The 17913-nt window shown below is 52.1% G+C and overlaps 1 protein-coding gene and 1 non-coding gene across 2 annotated transcripts; both read right to left on the bottom strand.

The window, feature by feature from the left end:
- Positions 1-161: 161 nt before the first annotated feature.
- TRNAY-GUA (transfer RNA tyrosine (anticodon GUA)) lies at positions 162-251 on the bottom strand. Its single transcript is given in 2 exon segments — positions 162-197; positions 215-251. It is a non-coding gene; the product is annotated as a tRNA-Tyr (tRNA).
- A 5535-nt stretch (positions 252-5786) lies between these two features.
- On the bottom strand, positions 5787-14286 carry TMEM214 (transmembrane protein 214). Its single transcript, XM_025454408.3, has 17 exons — positions 14097-14286; positions 12998-13197; positions 12302-12452; positions 11870-12004; positions 11318-11400; positions 10767-10872; positions 10573-10654; positions 10176-10277; positions 9647-9788; positions 9171-9262; positions 8846-8894; positions 8538-8651; positions 8203-8320; positions 7549-7645; positions 7187-7355; positions 6925-7070; positions 5787-6722 (listed from the first exon to the last, which is right to left on the bottom strand). The coding sequence occupies exons 1-17, from the start codon at positions 14239-14241 to the stop codon at positions 6596-6598; spliced, it is 2058 nt and encodes a 685-aa protein (XP_025310193.1). The 5' UTR covers positions 14242-14286; the 3' UTR covers positions 5787-6595.
- Positions 14287-17913: the final 3627 nt, after the last annotated feature.

The following is a 17913-nucleotide window of genomic DNA, read 5'->3' as shown; positions in this document are numbered from 1 at the left end:
TAACCCGCAGGAGCGCTGGATTGGATCCTGCCCACGTTACAACTGCACTTGGGCTTTACCGAACATCTGCAGTGCTTCTGCAAATGCACAGCGGGCCTTGGAGTGAAACTTTCTTCCTACGGGTAACTGAATTAAGCGGAAACTAAAAATATTGTACGAAGTCCTTCGAGCCGGAATCGAACCAGCGACCTAAGGATTGCCGCAACTCACACCACTACAGTCCTCCGCTCTACCAACTGAGCTATCGAAGGCTCCGCTGCTCTCGGCACCTGCCAGTTCCTCTCTAATGCTCACCAAGGCCGCACTATGACAAGCTCGGAACGTCTCTCGGCATAGCTGCCCCCCCGCCCCCCTTTATAAAGGAGCTCGCTCCGCGGAGCCCCTCCGCGCTGCACAGAACAAAGGAAGCCGGGAACTGAAGAGCGAGCGGAGGACCCGCTTCCCAACTCTGGACGAAGGAAATGGGCAATACACTTCCTTTCCATTTCCCTGCTTTTTACCAAACAAAAAAGCGAGCGCAGCGCCCTCCTGCACCTCCTCGCCCCCCCCCCCCCCCCCCGCCCGTGGCTTTTATAGGGTTGAGGACGTTTTGAGATCCCGCCCGCGCCCCCTGGCTGCTGGGCAGCCTTCGCCCTGCGCGGCGCGGGCGCAGTGTGCTCCCCGGTTGCAAGGCGCAAGCCCAGCTTCCAAAACCGAGGGCTTACTTTCGTTATTTGCTCTAATTTTCCCTTCGGGCGCCAATAAAATCCTGCTGCTCTCCTGCTGTGAAGGACATTCATTCGGTCAGTTAACCGCGTGTCGTCAGAATCTATTCGTTCTGGCTGGAGCCTGAGCCGTGTGAGCCGCCGAGCTGCGGGCGGCGCGCAGGCCCCGGGCGGCGGGGTCGGACTTGGCGGCCGGCGCCGAGCAGCCCCGAGCGAGATGCACCGGCGCCGCCGCCCCCCCACCCCCCGGCGCCCCTTCGCGCCTCTTTCCAGGGGCCTGGAAGGCCGGCCGACCCTCCTTTGCCCACCAAGTACCTAGGGGCTCTGAAACCTAACACCCCCACTCCCCCGTGGAGCCTTGCTTAGGGGTGCGGCGGAGTGGGTGTGCGGGGACCCGGGGCGTCTCCAGCCCTGCGGCCCGTGCCACCTGGAGCCACAGTCGCCCTGCGCAAATGCAGGTGGGCGGGGGATGGTTTCTGGCCCATTCGCAGCTCTGAGCCTTATCTCTCAGGCTCATCTTTAAATCCGAGGTCTCTGAGGTCACTGGGCACAGCTCGGCTTTCACCCTTGCGCCCACCCACAAAGCAGGAGGTTAACTTCTTCCCACCAATTTCCCCGTTTAACTTCGCTCTGTTGCTGCAAATGCCATCATTGTGTCCCAGAGCGTTAACTTGGGCAGTTTTCTTGGCTCGGTGTTTAGCGTGCTGGCTGGCTGGGTTTCTTGAGGGGAGGGGATGCTGGGAAAAGGAACATACTCAATTATGTTGCCATTTTTTTTTTTTAAGGCGAGATTCACAACGTACAATTTGCCATTTTAAAGTATGAACAAGTCAGTGGCACTTAGTGCATTCACAGTACTGTGCAAATTATCATTTCTCTCTAGTTTCCAAACTTTTTTTAAAAAGTTACCCCAGAAGAACACCCTGTACCCTTTACGCAATCATTCCCTGCCATCACTTCCCCCGTACCCAGGCAACCACTAATCTGCTTTCTCTCTATGGATTTGCCTATTCTGGAGATCTCATATAAAAGAAAAAATAAAATACGTGACCTTTTGTGTCTGATTTTTGTCACTTGTCATAGTATTGTTGCAACTCATCCATGTGACTCGGGATCAAGTCCCACATCAGGCTCCCTGCATGGAGCCTGCTTCTCCCTCTGCCTGTGTCTCTGCCCCTCTCTCTCTCTCTCTCTTTCTGTGTGTGTTTCATGAATAAATACAATAAAAAAAAAAAAAAACATGTTGTATCATGTGTCAGCACCTGCTCCCTTTTAATGGCTGAGTAATATTCCATGTACTAATACACCATTTTGTTTGTCCATTCATATGTTGATGGGCATTTGGGCTGTTTCCACCTTTTGGCTTTCATGAACTGAAGTGCTATTCTGTTCTATTCGTGTACAAATTTGTGTGGAATTGCTGGGGTTTCTGGTAACTGTTTTAACTCCTTGAGGAACCACCAAACTGTTTTCCACAATGGCTGAACCATTCTACATTCCCATTAGCAATGCAGGAGGGTTCCAATTTCTCCACATCCTTGCCAACACTCTTCTGTATTTTTTTATTATAGTCAATATTTCAACAAATTGAGCTCAGTTATAAGAATTTTTTTATGTCATTAAAAATTCTTTGAAAAAAAATAAAAAAATAAAAAAAATAAAAATTCTTTGAAACCGTCATTCAAATAGCCATTTTCCCATTTTGGTTGTAAAAGTGTTACAACAATTTTATTGTAATGTTCATCTTATTATTAGACACAGTTTACATCCAAATTTTAATTTATTCATACTACTATAATAAATGCTCTTGTACATAAATCTTTGTCCATATTTCTCTTCTCTAGTCTCTAGAACATATTTTCAGGAGTGGAATTCTTTGGTAAAATACTACAGAACTTTTAAACCTTTTGATGAATATTACCAAATTACTTCCCAGAAACATTACACTGATTTCTAGCACAACATTCACTGAGTATATTATCACTTAAAAATCTTTGTTAATAGGCAAAAGTAAGTGGTAACTTATTTGAAATTTGTACTTTACCAATGAAATGGACTTTATCGTTTATTTGCAGTTTTCAATGAATTGTCTTTTTTTTTTTTTTTTTTAAGTAATCTCTGTGCCCATGTAGGGCCTGAATTCACAACTATGAGATCAAGAGTCACATGCTCTACTCACTGAGCCAGCCAGGAGCCCCTTCAATGAATTGTCTTTTATCCATTTTTTTATTGTTATGTTGAGGCTTTTCTTGATTTGTAGGAGTTCTTTAACATTAAGGATGTTTATGTGATAAGCTCAGTAAGGAAATGGAGGCCTTGATCAATGCACCGAGACCGAACAGACAGGCACAGAACCTTCCACCCAACAATAGCAGAATACATATTCTTTTCCTGCACTCATGGAACATTCTCCTGGATGGGCCACATGCCAGGCTACAGAACAAGTCTCAATAAACTTAAAAAGACTAAAATCATACAAAGTATGTTTAATGTAAACTACAGACTTTGGGTGATAACAATGTGTCAGTGCCAGTTCACTGATGTTGACGGTGGAGGGCTGTGTGGGTGCACGGGACAAGGCATATGTACTTTTTGCTCAATTCTGATGTGAACCTAAAATTCTAAAGTCCATCAAAAAAGTAATAACTGATGTGCTAACATAATAAAAATACATATATCAAGGCACATCCAACAATGTGTCTGAATTCAGAGTTTTTATTAATAAGCAGATTATTCAATATTCAACAAGTATTCACTCATAGCCCGAATGGTGGAAGCTCCCCATATCTTGTCTCCAAATTCCTTCTTATATTTCAAGCTTGGGGTGATGGAATTGCCCAGTAAAATGGAATACCACATGGGGAAAAGCAAGCCTTCATCCCCTCCAACCCATTAGGGAGCAGACCCATGAAGAATATGTAGAAAAGGATGGATCACCTTACATGTTCACTTAAACCCAAAGTCCTTTAGGAGAGAGAAGATTAAGATGCTCAGAGGTCAGATAACCACTGACATTTCCATGTAATTGTCAACTGGGTCCTTCTGGAATGGGGCAGGGCAGGCCTGTTTGTCTCTGTGGGAAACCCTCCACCCCAAGGGTGATGGCATTTGAGAGTGTACTGGTAATGCGGCAGGTGAGTCTAGCAATGCTCTCAGTTCCTGGTAAGCAGATCACCCATCAAGCTGCCCGGCTGTAAAGCTGGAGCTGTAGACTGGGCTCAAATCCAGAAACGTGCTTTGACTTTTGGAAACAAGTGGTTCAAATGAGTCATGTGCTATGACTTGCAGGCCCATACAAGAGTCGGTCATAACTCAAGTTGGTAAGCGATAACCAGACTCAAACATGCCAGTTTTCTGTGGAACTCCAGCTGTGTGAAAAGTAAAGTTACAATGTCCAGATGTGACCCTCTGAGGTGTCAGGTTACTTCTGTTCCTCCAATCAAGAGTCCTACTGTGAGAGCACACCTGTCAGTAGGAGTCTACTCTACTGGTCCACATTGGCTCAACTCACTGGCTCAGCTTGGATTCCTGGGCTTTGACAGGTCTGCAAAACGTGAAACATCTGCTTTAAAGGGCAGCGGGTGCAATGTTGGGACTACTTCTCTGACCCAGGAAAAATTTTGGACAGTTCCAGTATTGAGTCAAACAACTGTTTATCAAATAAAGCCAATTAAGGTATTGGTGTCCCCGAAAGAGGCTGTAGAGACCCCAGCTGACCAAAGTTGATCAAATGTTGTACCCCAGGATTCTAGGTCAGAAGGTTGAAGGAACCCAAGGTAAACTTGCTACACACACTGGAAACCAGTGCACACGTTAGGCAACATTCTTGGAGTCACTGGATTGTAGCAGTCCAGCAGCCCTGGTGATTCAGTGTCATCAGGACAGGGTCCTCATTTTCCTTGTCCTGTGCTGTTGCCAACCAGACTCACTATTCCTAAGCACTGAACCTGTTTGTTCCTGATTGGGAAGAAGTGAGTTCTTGGGACCCTTGCAGTCCCACCCAGCAGCTCCAGACCTTAGTTGCCAGGTGGGATTTTTCATTTTTTTCCGGGACAATTGTCATGGTTACCTGCCACTAGGGGAGCCGGGGTTCAGTCCAATGTGCGCCGCTTAACTCTCAAGCGGTAACACGGTTCTAGCCTAACAAGGAAAGGGAACACAAATGTGAGACGCTATTGTACTCATGACCTCACTTTGGGTCAAGATTTTTCTACACTTGCTACTTTATAGTCTTCCCACTGAGAAGTCAAGGCAGTCTCAGGGTGACAAGCGAATGGGAAAGTGGTAGCTGGCCATCATCCTGCTGTCCCCTCAGGCATCTGCTAGAAGCAGGAAGTAACCTGTGGGAGCTGGAGTGGGCAGTGCACTGCCAGTACTGCTTAGATTTGAAACATTCAAGGAAAGAAACCTGAGGTGAGAGCTGAGTCTGTTCAGTTCTTAGAGTTTCAAGTCAAACACAAAAAGGGACTTTGGCCATAGACCTTAGACTCATGGGTCTCTTAGAGTCCTAAATCTTTCACTCATTGCCTTGTAAAACCAACTAACACATTAAGGTCCTGGCAAGGAAGAGGACACTATGGGTCACAGAACAAGTATTCCCTTGGTTGACTCCCTCCTCTTTCCAGCTTCAAATACTTAAGCTAGGGGAACCTGGGTGGCTCAGTGGTTGAGCATCTACCTTTAGCTCAGGGCGTGATCCCAGGGTCCTGGGATCAAGTCCCATGTCAGGCTCCCTACAGGGAATCTGCTTCTCCCTCTGCCCCGTGTCTCTGTCTCTTATGAATAAATAAAATCTTTAACAAGAAAATACTTCAGCTATCAAGGCAAACCTTGGGACATGAAGCACAGTGACAAGTGAAATGATAGGATTAGGGGAGCAAAAGGAGTGTCTGGAATCCTCAACAGGCCAGCATTTAGAATGATGGGTGTGAGCTTTCCCTGCCAGAAGCTCACCTGCAGCCAGTGGCTACAACCCCCAGAGGGCAGGGGGCCAAAGGAGAACATGTGTGTGCCCGATATTCTGTTGTCCTGTTTACAACTATGGGAATTCCTGCATGGGGATGCAGAGAGGAAAGCTAGCAATCAAATCTGTGTCCTTTATTCCACCCAGTAGGTGTACCAAGGAGCCATATGCTGAATCCTGTGTCAACAGGCTGCTGGAAGGTCCACTGGGCCCAAGGCACACAACTACTTGGGCTTTGCTCCCCAGACAGGTGGTAGGGGCAGGCGGCGGGGAGAAGCTGAACCCGGAGGGAAGGTCCCCAGGCACCGAAGGGGGAGAGGGGAGAGTAAAGAAGTAGGATGATGACGCAGAGGGCAGTGAAGCGCCTCAAAGGACAGATATTGGGCGTCCAGAGGTGAGAGGTCCTTTGGCCCAGCCCTCTGACAGGCCCATGCAGGCTGAGGGCCGAGGTGAAGTTGCCGTTGCCCACTATGATGCTATGTTCTTCTGGAGGCCTCTTCCCTTGTTCCACTGTGGCTAAAGTCTGGGAGCAGGAATCATTCATCAGAATGTAGCTGTCACTCAGTAGAACCCCACCTTCTGGGAGATGAGCTGTCTGGGGCTTTGGGAATGAGATGGAAAGAAGTGGAGAGCAGGAGATGAGAGGGGCCTACAGAAGGTTAGCAGCCTGAGGACAGAGGCTGGGAGCTACATGCAACAGGGCCCAAAAAGCGTTCAGTGGGATCAGGGGTAGGAGGAGGCTGATGTATCTCTGGGCTCAGTCCCCATTGGAGATGGAGGAACTGGGGCAGAGGTAACCGGTTACTCCCTAGGAGGCAGAACTTAGGCACCAGGTACAAGAAGACTTCTGCAGAATGGCTGCCCTCTGCCTGCCAGCAGTCTCAGATGGCCTGCCCCAAGACAGGCCTGGTGGCCAGGGAGGCAGGGCCTATTGCTGGGATATCATGGCAAGTGCCCAGTCCAAGAAAGCCACGGTGATGTCCTGTAGGCAGAGCCAGACCCAGCGGGCAGCCTCACTGAGCTGTGTCTTCACGCAGTCCCAGGTCACTTCACCCCTGGGAGGAAAGCAGAACATTTGTGGGAGTTGGGAAGCAGTGCTGGGTCAGGTCACAGGATTGCAGCTCAGACCCCTATCCCGCATCCCAGAGTGGCCGAGGGCTGGAGTAGGGCTTGGTGAGAGACTGGACAGAGCCTTGTCTCTGGGGAAGGGGCATGGGGCTCTCGGGCTCCTGCTGGAGCTTTGGAGGAGGGTCTCACCTGCATGCCTCATGGCAGTGCTCCTGGGCCCGGGCCAGGGCTTCCAGCAGTATGTGCCACAATGGCAGCAGCACATTCTGGTAAAGAAGCAGGAGCAGCTCCTGCAGAGACTGGAGCAGCTGGATCAGCGTATCAGGTACCTGTAGCTGGAGCACAGAGAGTGGAGAATGCATCCTGGCCCTGAGGACCTGTTCCATGTGAGGATGACATTCCAGCCCCTGGGGAGGCCAGCCCTTCTCTGACCTCCCTATCTCCAACTTACCCTCTGGGAGAGGCTAGCAAGGCTGTCACCAAACCAGGCAAGGTGGGAGGCACAGTGGGAAGAAAGAAAGCTGATTGTGGCATTGGTGTGGGCCCAGGCCAGCTGCAAACTGGGCCTCAGCATGGTCAGTAGGTGGGAGCCCCAGGCCGGCAAAGTCTCCTCTAGCCAGCTGTAAGAGGCAATCGGGCGGAGAGAGGGAGGCTGAGTTTCCTCAGATGGCTCAGCTCCCCAAGAACAGCTGTGGGGAAGGGAGGCCTTGAGAAGGGGAAAGTGTTATCATTTCCCACTGATGCCGTCACCACTCTGAAAACCTGGCCCTCTCCCTCCTGCCTCGCCCCGCCGCACCCCCTACGAGGGCTCACCTGTAGCCCTGCAGGCTGTAGGAGTAGATCTTGGCACACACTTGCTGGCCAGCAGGCAAGAACCCAGATGATCGAAGCAACCGGCCAGAAAGGGAGGCTGAGTAAAGGGGGCCTCTGGTGAGCTGGGGGGTGAGGGGGGGCAGGGAGAGACACTCCAGGCCCCAGAGCAGGTCCAGGGGAGCAGAACTCATGTGCTCGCAGGGCTGCAGAGCTGGCTCCGATCCGCTCCAGAGCGCGCTTGCTCAGAGGGAGGGATGCAGGCCCGTGGAGCTGAGCTCATTTCTCCTGCTGGGCCAGGTGTGAACTGGAGTGAGGTAGCCAGGTAAGTGTCAGGGAGCCTTGGGTCTGAGGGTCCACCCATCTACTTACCAGCTGTGATCTTAAGCTAACTACTAAATCTGACTCTCAATTTCCTCAGGAGTTAAAAAGGAGGTAACACTTACTCAAGCAAGACTATGACTATGCAAACATCTCTACGGCAAAGCAGCAGTCCAATCTGAAGTGGTAACGTCATAGTTGTGGACAGAAAAGCCTGTCTGAAAGAGTCTCTTCTGTAGTATCAGGGCAAAGCTATGTGTGAGGGCCAGGGGGTGCTACACCTAGCTCTGTGCCTCACCCTCACGTTATCTCCCTTGCCTGCCAATTCTCGCTTACCCTGGAAGGAGCTGTGTGACTGGAAGTCATGGCACAGGAAACCTATGGCAAAGATCAGCACCAATAGGAGTAGCCGTGTCCAGGGCAGCCGGTAGCCCTGTGCCTGCTGCAAAAGGCCCTGTGAGGAGAAGGGGCAGTGGAGGGGAGCAGTGGTCAGAAGGAGGGGGTGGTCCTTCATCCGGAAGGAAGGCCTCAAGCCAGGCCTTCCATTCCAGGAAGAGGATCAAGCCCTCACACGACCCCAGAGACAGGGCGGCTCCACGGACAGGGGGGCCAGGGGTGCTGGTCAGAGGTGTAGGCTGGTGTGTGGGTCAGGGAGGGCTGGGGGCTGGCACCTTGCAGGCTGTGTCGCAGGTGGCAGCATCCTGACTGTTGCAGCTGCCCTTCCTCAGCAGCTCCTGGTTGGTAAGCTTGAAGGATTGGATGGTTTCCTGCAAAGACTTCTGTGTCTGCAGGATAAGAAAGTCTGGGTTGAGAGGTTAACATTTAGTCTGTGAGGGAACTCTGAGCCTCCACCCTGCTTCACTGTCCACGCCAAATGCATGAGTACAGCGCCTTCTCAGCAAAGGGAGGGCAGTGGTTGAGGGGTACGAACCCAGAACCCGGACGAGGCTCAGCCTGCCATGTCCTCCCAGCTCCTCACCTTCTTGGGAATCTGCTCCCAGGACCTGAGCAGGTGTTCCAGCAGCAGGCTATGGGGAAAGCACAACCCCTTCCAATCAGGGGGCTCACTGGGCCCCTCCAATCCTCCTGGCCCCCATTAGGCCCTGGCTCCTTCACTTCCCTCCCACAATGAGCAGCCTCCTAGAGGCCAACCCAGAAATGTTCCCACTCAATTTGAGAGGCACAAACTCGAAGGACAGTGACAAATGTTCCCCTTCTGCTTCTAGGCCAGGGACAGGCTGGGAAGCATGGAATAAGGCATTTCCCTATGCATCAGAGGTGGGCAGCCCCCCACCCCCACCTGCCTGGACTGTGACAAGTGCTTGGGGTACAACTGCCTCCAGACACTGGCGCTGAGGGGGTCCACCGTCAGACACTCGGTCAGGCTGCTCAGGAGCTGCACAGGGGAGAGGGGACAGGAGAGGCTGCTGGGGCGGGGGGATGCTGGAGGGAGACAGTGCCTCCCAGGCAACACTCCCACCCCAGAGGACAGAGAAATTGTGCCAAGACCCCAGAAATCTGAGAGCCCACAAGGGGGAGGCTGCGGCTCTCAAGCTAGAGCTTGAGCTTGAAGATCATCTGTCAACAAGAGGCAGAACATCAGAGACCAGCCAGACGTGAACGTGCGTCCTTTTAGCTCTGTCCCTGTGAGGGTGGCCCATGAGTGGTCAGGTGGCTGTCAGGAATGTGCTAAGGAGAGGCCCAGGAAACGGGTTCTGTGAAGGCAGGGCCCCTGTCAGCAGGTAAGGACCTCTGCGGTGGCCTCCCATCATTTCCTCACCTCTTTCTTCATCTCAGGAGGGCAGCTAGGGGTGGCTCTGGACAGGAAGGAGGGGAAATACGTATGCAGGGTGGATTCCGGCTTCGCCCCAAATGCCAGCACCTTCAGTCGAGGGTAGAGCTGACACAGCTGCTCCTGCAGGCTGGGGTGGGGGTGGGAGGAGAGCCAGGCACCAGGTCTAAAAGGAGCTACGTGATATGTCCCTTTTGCTTGGCTGACTTTCTGCCCTGCCTGTGGGAGCAGAGTCACTAAGGGCCTTATAATGGCTCAGAGTCTTTTTAGACTCAACGACTCCTTGGAAAATCTGTTGGAAGTCATGGATCTTCTCCCCAGGAAAATGCCCATATGCCAATCACACCTGAGGGTCCATATAACTTCAGGGGGTTCACCGATCCCTTGAACGGTCAGGTTCAATGGGCAGGTTGAAAATCTCAGATTTTGGGTGGTTGGAGAACGGACAGGAAATATACAGCCTGCTCCAGCCTCTGCTGGGATCCTTCACAGCAGGTGTGCCCCAGGGTAGTCCTACCTGGGTGTCAGGGAGTTGTTGGGCATGTAGGCAAAGTCCAGAAGCGGGAAGAAGTCCTTGGGGCCAATCATGCCAAAGCCCTTGGTGAGGTTGGGGTGCATCCTACGGGGGAAAGCAGGAAACAGACTTGCGGAAGACTACCAGGCAGGCTGTGATCCCAGCTGAGACCAACATCTAAGAAAATGGGCATACACTCAGCCTCATCCCTACCCCTTAATGGTTTCCTCTCTTTCCTTCCTCACCATTGAGTTCTGACTGGGAGGAGCTGGTCCTGGTTTCCCCACAGCTATGGAGACCAGGACCACAGCATCTTGTTTTGCTCAAACAGCTACTGTGGACACCATGGGCCCTCCTGGCTGATCCCCTACCCCCACCCCACCCCCCACCAATTACTCACAGGAGCAGCCGATCCAGGTACGCGATGGCAAAGGGAGAAAGAGACTTGATGCCCAGCACAGGCAGCATGATCCCCAGCCACACTAAGGAAACAAAGGTCAGGGAGGGAGCCTCAGGCTTGGACCCACGGGGGATGTTAAAGAGGAGCTCCCTGCCCCCAAGGCCATCCCTTTTTCTCCCCTACATCTTTCTTACCTTTCAGTCCTTCAGCGAGGTTGGTAAAACCTGCTTGACCCAGGGCCCACATGATTGTCAGACACTTTGCCGGTCGGCTCTGGTGAGACCTTAGCAGTTCCAGGAACTGAGGAGACCAGTGGGAAAGGCAGGTTGTGACAAGGCAAAGCACCAGGAGCACCCCCAAAGCCAGGTAGGAAGAGATGCCAAAAGGGAGAGAAGGGACAGGCCATGGGGCGGTGCAGCACTGGGGTAGTACAGGGTAGTGATGCAGACCATGCGGTCCGGCACTGGGCTGTGGCCTGCACCCGTACTTGCCACTTAAACTAGTTCACTAATTAGGAAAGTTACTGAATCCCCCTGTAGCTCCATCTTCTCATCTATAAAGTAAGCATAACAGTAGCATCTACCTCATGCCTATATAAAGCAGACGCGGAGCAAGTGTCAGCAGTGTTACTGGTCTCACAGAGCTTCCACTGTCCCCTAATTAGGTTCAACGGTATAGAATCTGCCCAGCCTCCCCAGTCCCAGTGGCCCCCCTTCCGGCGTTCCCACCACCACCCTGAGCTCACCTTGCCCAGGTTCATGGTGGCAATCTTGGGCTTGTCTTGCAGAACGGCCTGGATACAGATGCGGTATCCATGTAGTGACTCCCCTGGAGAGACAGGTGTTCTCAGACCTACATATGTTACTTGGCATCCCAAAACCGAAATCTCCCTTCTAGCAGCGGTGAGCCCAGAATCCAGGGCCAATGACTCCTAACATCTTCCTCTCTTTCCTTTTTTTTTTTGAAGATTTTATTTATTTATTCATGAGAGACACACACACACAGAGAGAGAGAGAAGGAGGCAGAGACACAGGCAGAGGGAGAAGCAGGCTCCATGCAGGAAGCCCAATGTGGGACTCGATCCCGGGACTCCAGGATCACACCCTGGGCTGAAGGCAGTGCTAAACTGCTGAGCCACCCGGGCTGCCCTCTTCCTCTCTTTCCAAAAGAATATTGAGATTAGCACATTTCTTTGCTGGAATCAGAACTACCCTGGCAATCTGGAAGTAGGAAAAGGGAGTAGTAGGTTCCCAAGATGGGGTGGGGCTATCCCTCACAGGGGGGCACCCCCTCTCACCTGGTGTCTTATCCAGCTCTTGCAGCATAGTGAACAGACAGTGGTCAAAAAAGAGCTCCAGAGACCCCGCTGCCTTGGCCAGCAGCCCTCGGATGATCCCACGAAGCTCCCGGCTTACCAGGCTGTAGGGATAATCTGGGGCCGAAAGGTTCCACATGTGTCCTAGCATCAGAAGCCCCTGCCAGCTTTGAGAGCTCGGCTGCACTCCCTGAGATGGCGAATGCACGCAGAGGTCCCTGCGCTAGGCTGGCATCCTCCCTGTCCCAGTGAGGCCCACTTCCCCAGCTGTGACGATTTGAGAACAGCTTGCATGACGCACATAAATCAGGACAGTGGGGACACTGGGCTCTGTTGCTAACTAATGTGTTTACATATGGCCCTTTCAGTATTTTCTCAAACTTGTCTGATTTTGAGGGAGGTCGAAGAACTAACCATGTGTATGCTGGCTCAGCGTGGGCTCACTTAGAGGCGCCTGCAGTTTGTAGTTGAGATAGCTGGCCAGGTCCTTCAGCCACACGGAGGGGTTCCCAGAGAACACGCTCTGGCTCTTGTCCAGTTCCTTCTGCAGAGCTGCCACATCCAGCTGCCGGGACACAGGCCCCCACCGAGGTCAGTTACGAGTGAGTTTAGGGAAACAGGGTGGAGCTGGGAAAATGGGTGAAGGGTTGAAGGTAAAAGAGGATTTCTGCTTTTAAATGTGAAGTATGTGGAATGCCACAGTATCGCTGCATCCAGATATTTAGAAAACACAGCACAGCTGGGATTGCTGGTCTCAAGACCCTATACTCTCAAGCCCTTTACATGTGCAAGGGGACCAGATGGAAGATGAAAGATCGCAGCTTCCATGGGGCAAGGAACCACAGGTGTTTCTTTACCCCCACCCTGGTATCCCCGATCTTCGAGGCTCTCCTCGTACTAATCCAGGTTTCCCTACAGACTTATTTCCTGTCTGTCTCAAATGCAAACGTTCTATCCCTTGGGGTTTCTGCCCTTTCCCGAATGCCTCCTCCCAGTCAGTGGCATCCCAAATTCCACAGGCCCCCAGTGGCCATCCCCCACCTATGCCTTTCATCTTCTCTATACCTCATGCTACTCTTGTCTCCCCACCTCAGGTCTAGGGACACTCACAGCTTTCAGCGCCTCTTCCAGGCTGCGGAAGCGACCCTGCTTCTGGTTTTGGTTGGTGAGGGTCGCCACCTTCTTAGTCTGCTTCTTGTTTGCTGGTTTCTTGGGCTCTGCAGCAGGAGGTGGAACTTGCTCCTTATTCTGTCGCTTGAGGATTCTTTCAAAGCCCCGCTCATAGAGGGTGCTTGTCGTCTGGATTGGAGCTGGGGTAATGACAGGCAGACAATGGGCGGGGGGCGGGGGGCGGGGGGGGGTATCCTTGAGTCATGAGGGCCTCACAGGGACAGCGGTCCCTTCCCCCACATTGTCACCTTGTTCATCTTCAGTGAAGAACCTGCCTCAACACCCCTTCTAGCTGTCCTGCTCAAGGAGCAGGGCAGGGGAGCCCTCCTGCTTCTTTCAGTCATGGCAGCATCGGAGTTCACGGGCTCTTTCACAGAACCGGGCAGAGATTTCTTTAGATAAACCAGAGTATGTGGGAACTAGTGGAGATGCATACAGAGGGCTGGCTTCCTTGGTGAGTGGCTACCAGTTCTGGAGGGCAGGACTTTCCCATCTTGGCTCCAATGGGACAACTCTCTAATCAACAAGTGGCAAGCTTTCTGCAGTCCCCCAGGAGACTTTGGGGAAACAGGCCCCGCTTACGAGGCTTGGTGGGAGTCGGGAATGGAGAGTCAGCCTTCCCTCTGCCGGGCCTCTGGACGGCCTACCCGCACCCCACAACACTGCGGGTCACGCAAGGAGGCAGACGGTGTACCATGAAGGCGGTCTCTCCCCAGCTCGCAGACACCCGCCCTGACAGGCCAGGCTAGGGCCGGGGACAGCCGGTTGGAGCGTGTGTGCAGACCGCAGTCCGGTCCCCTCTGACATGGGATCCTGCGAAAGGCATCTGACACCCCTGGGCCTCAGTTTACTCCTCTGCTAGGCGAGGGCAGCCCCCCTCCCAGCGCTGTCCACCTCCTGTGAGGCTCAAGAGGCAGGGCGCGGTAGCCGGGCGGCAGGAGAGCCCGGGGCTCCGGGGGCTGCCCGCTACCTCTCCGGAGGGGCAGGCCCGGGGCCGGTGGCGGTGGCGGCGCGGGCGGCCGGCCGGGTGGGTACTCACGGGTCAGGTCGTACTTCCACACACCGTTCGCCTCCCCGAGAGCCCGGCGGTCCCCTCCGCCGCTTCTACCGCTGCCGCCGGCCCCGGGCCGCCGCCCCTTCTTCACCACCTCCCAGCGCCCCCCACCAGCCCCCTTGGCTGCCATGGCTCCGGCCCTCCCGCCACTGCCACCTCCCTGGGCTTTCCGGTCCGGCGCGGAGGCGCCGCGCTCTGCCACGTCTCCTCCCAGGACCTCGCGGCGCGTGTCGCCCACCGCAAGGCAGCCTGGGACTTGTAGTCTTTCGTTTTCGCCGGGTTATCCCTAGCGACGTCGCGTAGGGGCTCCTAGTGAAAAACATCCAGGCAGAGGTGCTGCGATGTGAGGCTATTACGTTGGGAAAATTTTACCTGAGCACCTACTGGGTGAATCACTGCATTAGGTGACTCGGAAATTAAACTGTTCTGGGGTTTCTTTTCTTTCCAGTGGTGCTGGAAAGATAGAATGGAAAGTTCTCCTTCCCTCCGGGGAGAGTTTGAAGATGAAATGCTTTTGTCCTGCCAGGAAAGTGCTAGCTTAGTTGTTGCTCACTAGTGGTTAAACTTTGAGTTATTGGGCTATAAAAAAATCTATTGTGGAAGAACAAGGAAGAGGACAGAGCTTGAGGGAAGGGGCAGTGTCCCAGGGCAGGAAATGGAGAGTGGGGACCCCCTTCTGATAGGAGACAGAGAAGTATGGGGTTCTGGGACAGCCAGGGCTGTTTCCCCTTCCAGGAAATGGGAAAGAATGGCTCTGACTTTCATTGCAAGAGGCAGTCAGTCCCAAGTCCCAGATGTGACCGGGAGAAATCAAGAGCTCCAGACCTGGGGAACCAAACAGGTTAGTGCTGACATTCACTATCCCTGGAGGGCCTTCCTTGTAGTACTCTGTGAAACCTCAAAATTTAGAGCATTCCAGCAGGGGAGGATGAGGGGAGGAGAAATGAAGGTACTTTATTACAATTAAGGAAATGTGTTATTTCATGTACGCTCCTACATTTGAGGATGAGATTCATACCTGCCACACTTAGAGGTGCAAGACAGACAAGCCCTTGTAGTAAGAACTAATAGAGGCCAAATTCCTACAGGATGAACAGCTTGAGGAGTGAGGAGTTCCTTAGAAAGGAGATTAGAGAAAGCGTCCTGAAAGAGGTGGCATTTGAGATGGGGAATGGGAGAATTTTCACTGTTTAGGGATCAGGACAGCTGGAGAGAACAGGCCAGTTGTGTGGATTTATTGATTTAAACGAAGACCTAGAGGTGAGACATGACAGGGTAAAGCTGGGAAACTGGATAGCAGTTCAGTGGGGGTGGTGCTTAATGGGATTTGGGAGGTGAAGAAGGTTAGAAAGGGATCAGAGCCCTTGTGCTGTGGTATGAGCCACTATTTTGGAAAGGTAAGGGGGACTATGTGAAGGAGGAGGTGGGGTGGGGGAAAGGCAGGAGATGGGAGGTGACCAGCTCTTGCTGCCTCCTGCCTGTCCTTATACCCCTTCTGGTCTGATTGTGTCTGACTTTGCCTCAGGTCACTCTGAGATGGAAGTGCTTTGCCACGGACCATAACTGAACTGGTTGTGATTCAATTCATTTTTCAGATCACGGGTTTACCTACTCAGAGTCACAACAATATCCCTTTGCTCAACCTTTCGGTGTCATGTGTATGGTCACAGAAGAGATGCTGTTTTCTGAAGAGAAACAGAACAAGCTTTCCATAGAGGCAAAGAAGGGGTCTGCTCCAGGAAGATATATAAAGGGTGGGAGGGACTTCCCTTGCTGGCTTTTCTTGCATTGGTCTGACAAGTCATTGGCTGTACCTTGGCATCTAGGGGATAGAACTAGCTCACTTGTTTCTCCTGCAGCATTTCCTAAACACCTTCTCTACCTAAGCACCTGGCTCTGGGCTAGGTAGAGCTGGAGTATTCGCCTCACTTGCTTGTGAGCAACTCTAAGCCTGTGTGAGAGACAAGTGTGTAAAGAGAAAATTACAGTTCACCATCCTAAGTGTTCTGTGAGAAAGACACACTTAATATGAGGGTCCTGGGAAGAGGTGGAGGCGGCTGCAGTGGCTTTATGTCTCTGAACTTTGGGTGTTCCAAGAGCAGCCTTAGACACTAGCCATGGATGCGGGCTGGGGCAGGTACCCACCCAAGTGGGGTCTGAGGGAAGAATCAAAAGACGTGGGGTCAAGGAGGACAGGTGGGTGTCTAGTGTGGGAGAAAGAAGGGCTTCAGTGAGCTCACTGAAGCACAGTTTGATCTACTGCATTAGCTGCTGTTAACAAATCACCATAAACTGAGTGGATTAAAACAATACAAATTTATTGTCTTACAGTTCTAGAAGGCGAGGGTGTGTCAGGGTCTCATTGTGCTAAAATGCCATGTCTGTAGGGCAGTGGCCCTTTCTCGAGCCTCCACGGGAGGCTGTTTTCTTGCCCTTTTCAGTATCTAGGGGCCACCTGTGTTTCTTTGCTCAGGCCCCTTCTATCCTTGAAGCCAGCAACACCTTATTGAGTACCTTTTCACATGGCATCACTCCGATCTCCTCTTCTGCACCCCCTCCTTCCACTTTTATGGACTCTGTGATTACATTGGGCTCATCTGGATAACCTACCATACTCTCCTAATTTTAAGGTCAACTGGTTAGAGACTTAATTCCATTTGGAATCTTAATTCCCCTTTGCCATGTAACCTAATATATTCCAAGTTGGGGGAATTACAATGTGGATACCTTTGGGGGGTGGCATTAGTCTGTCTACCATACCCACTTTGCTGGCAGGGTAAGGTCTTGGGCTGAAGATGAACTTTGGATAGCACAGAGTAACTACTTTATCCTCTTATAGTGTCTATGTGGACTAATGGAGGAAAGCCCTTTAAACGTAGGCAAGGGGGGCGGCCCGTGGCTCAGTGGGTGAAGCGTCTGACTCAGGTCATGATCTCAGGATTCTGGAATGGAGCCCCCACATCGAGTGGAATCGGGCTCTGAGCTCAGTGGGGAGTCTGCCTGGGATTCTCTGCCCCTTTCTCTCTCTCTTAAATAAATGTATAAGTCTTAAAAAAAATTAGGCAAGGGAATTAAAAATCATTAAGATCAATAAAAGCAGGCAAGGAACCGGTTGGGGGAGAAAAACAGAACAGGGGCAGAACTATCTATGTTAGGGTGGGAGTCAAAAGGAGGAGGTGAAGTGAATGAGAAATGAACAGACATGAATTACTTTTTAAGGCTTCTGTCTGGGGTCACCAGAGAAATGGTGGTAGTCTGGAGGCGGCGCCCACATGGAGCAGGGTCACGGAAGAAACACAGCCCCAATTCAGTCATATTCAGAATGGTGAGGAAACACCTACCAGGACTACCAGCCTGCAGCTAGAGAACATTCTGGAGGTCACACCTTTGTGGTCTTTGGGGATGAGCACTGAACCAGGAGGTCTGGATTCTAAACCAGATTTTTACCACCATGAGCAAGTCATGTCACATGCAGGCCTCGGTCCCTTCATCAGTAAATGAGGGGGCTGATCTAGATGATGGCTCTGTTTGAATGGGCCTGGTTCCCACATTCATTTCAGGGTCCTCGGTCTCTGCTGGGCTTCCTGTGGCCCTTTGCTGGGGCACACACCATGAACATAGGGCTGTGTGGGTCATGTGAAAGGCTCGCTGACTCCTGGCTCCCCTTAGAGCTTGTTGCCCAGAAGGAACCCCTCAGGCATTACTGTCCTGGGCTCCAGCACTCAGAGCTGCTTGCTCTTTGTAACCCACAGTTCTCCTTGTTCCCAGCTGGATCACGATTGTGAGGTATGTGAAATTTGAC

This window comes from Canis lupus, chromosome 17 (assembly GCF_003254725.2).
Source record: "Canis lupus dingo isolate Sandy chromosome 17, ASM325472v2, whole genome shotgun sequence".
In the NCBI taxonomy this organism is placed as follows: domain Eukaryota; kingdom Metazoa; phylum Chordata; class Mammalia; order Carnivora; family Canidae; genus Canis; species Canis lupus.
The sequence above is the reverse complement of the archived record's forward strand: the minus strand, read 5'-3'. Positions and strand labels throughout refer to the sequence as shown.

Excerpts from the sequence above, each read along its gene's own strand:
- TMEM214 (XM_025454408.3), bottom strand. The coding sequence starts at position 14,241 with ATGGCAGCCAAGGGGGCTGGTGGGGGGCGCTGGGAGGTGGTGAAGAAG. Across the intron at positions 8,321-8,537 it reads CCTGCGACACAGCCTGCAAG|GGCCTTTTGCAGCAGGCACA; the intron begins GTGCCAGCCCCC and ends TTCTCCTCACAG. Across the intron at positions 7,071-7,186 it reads TTGCTAGCCTCTCCCAGAGG|CTACAGGTACCTGATACGCT; the intron begins GTAAGTTGGAGA and ends TCTGTGCTCCAG.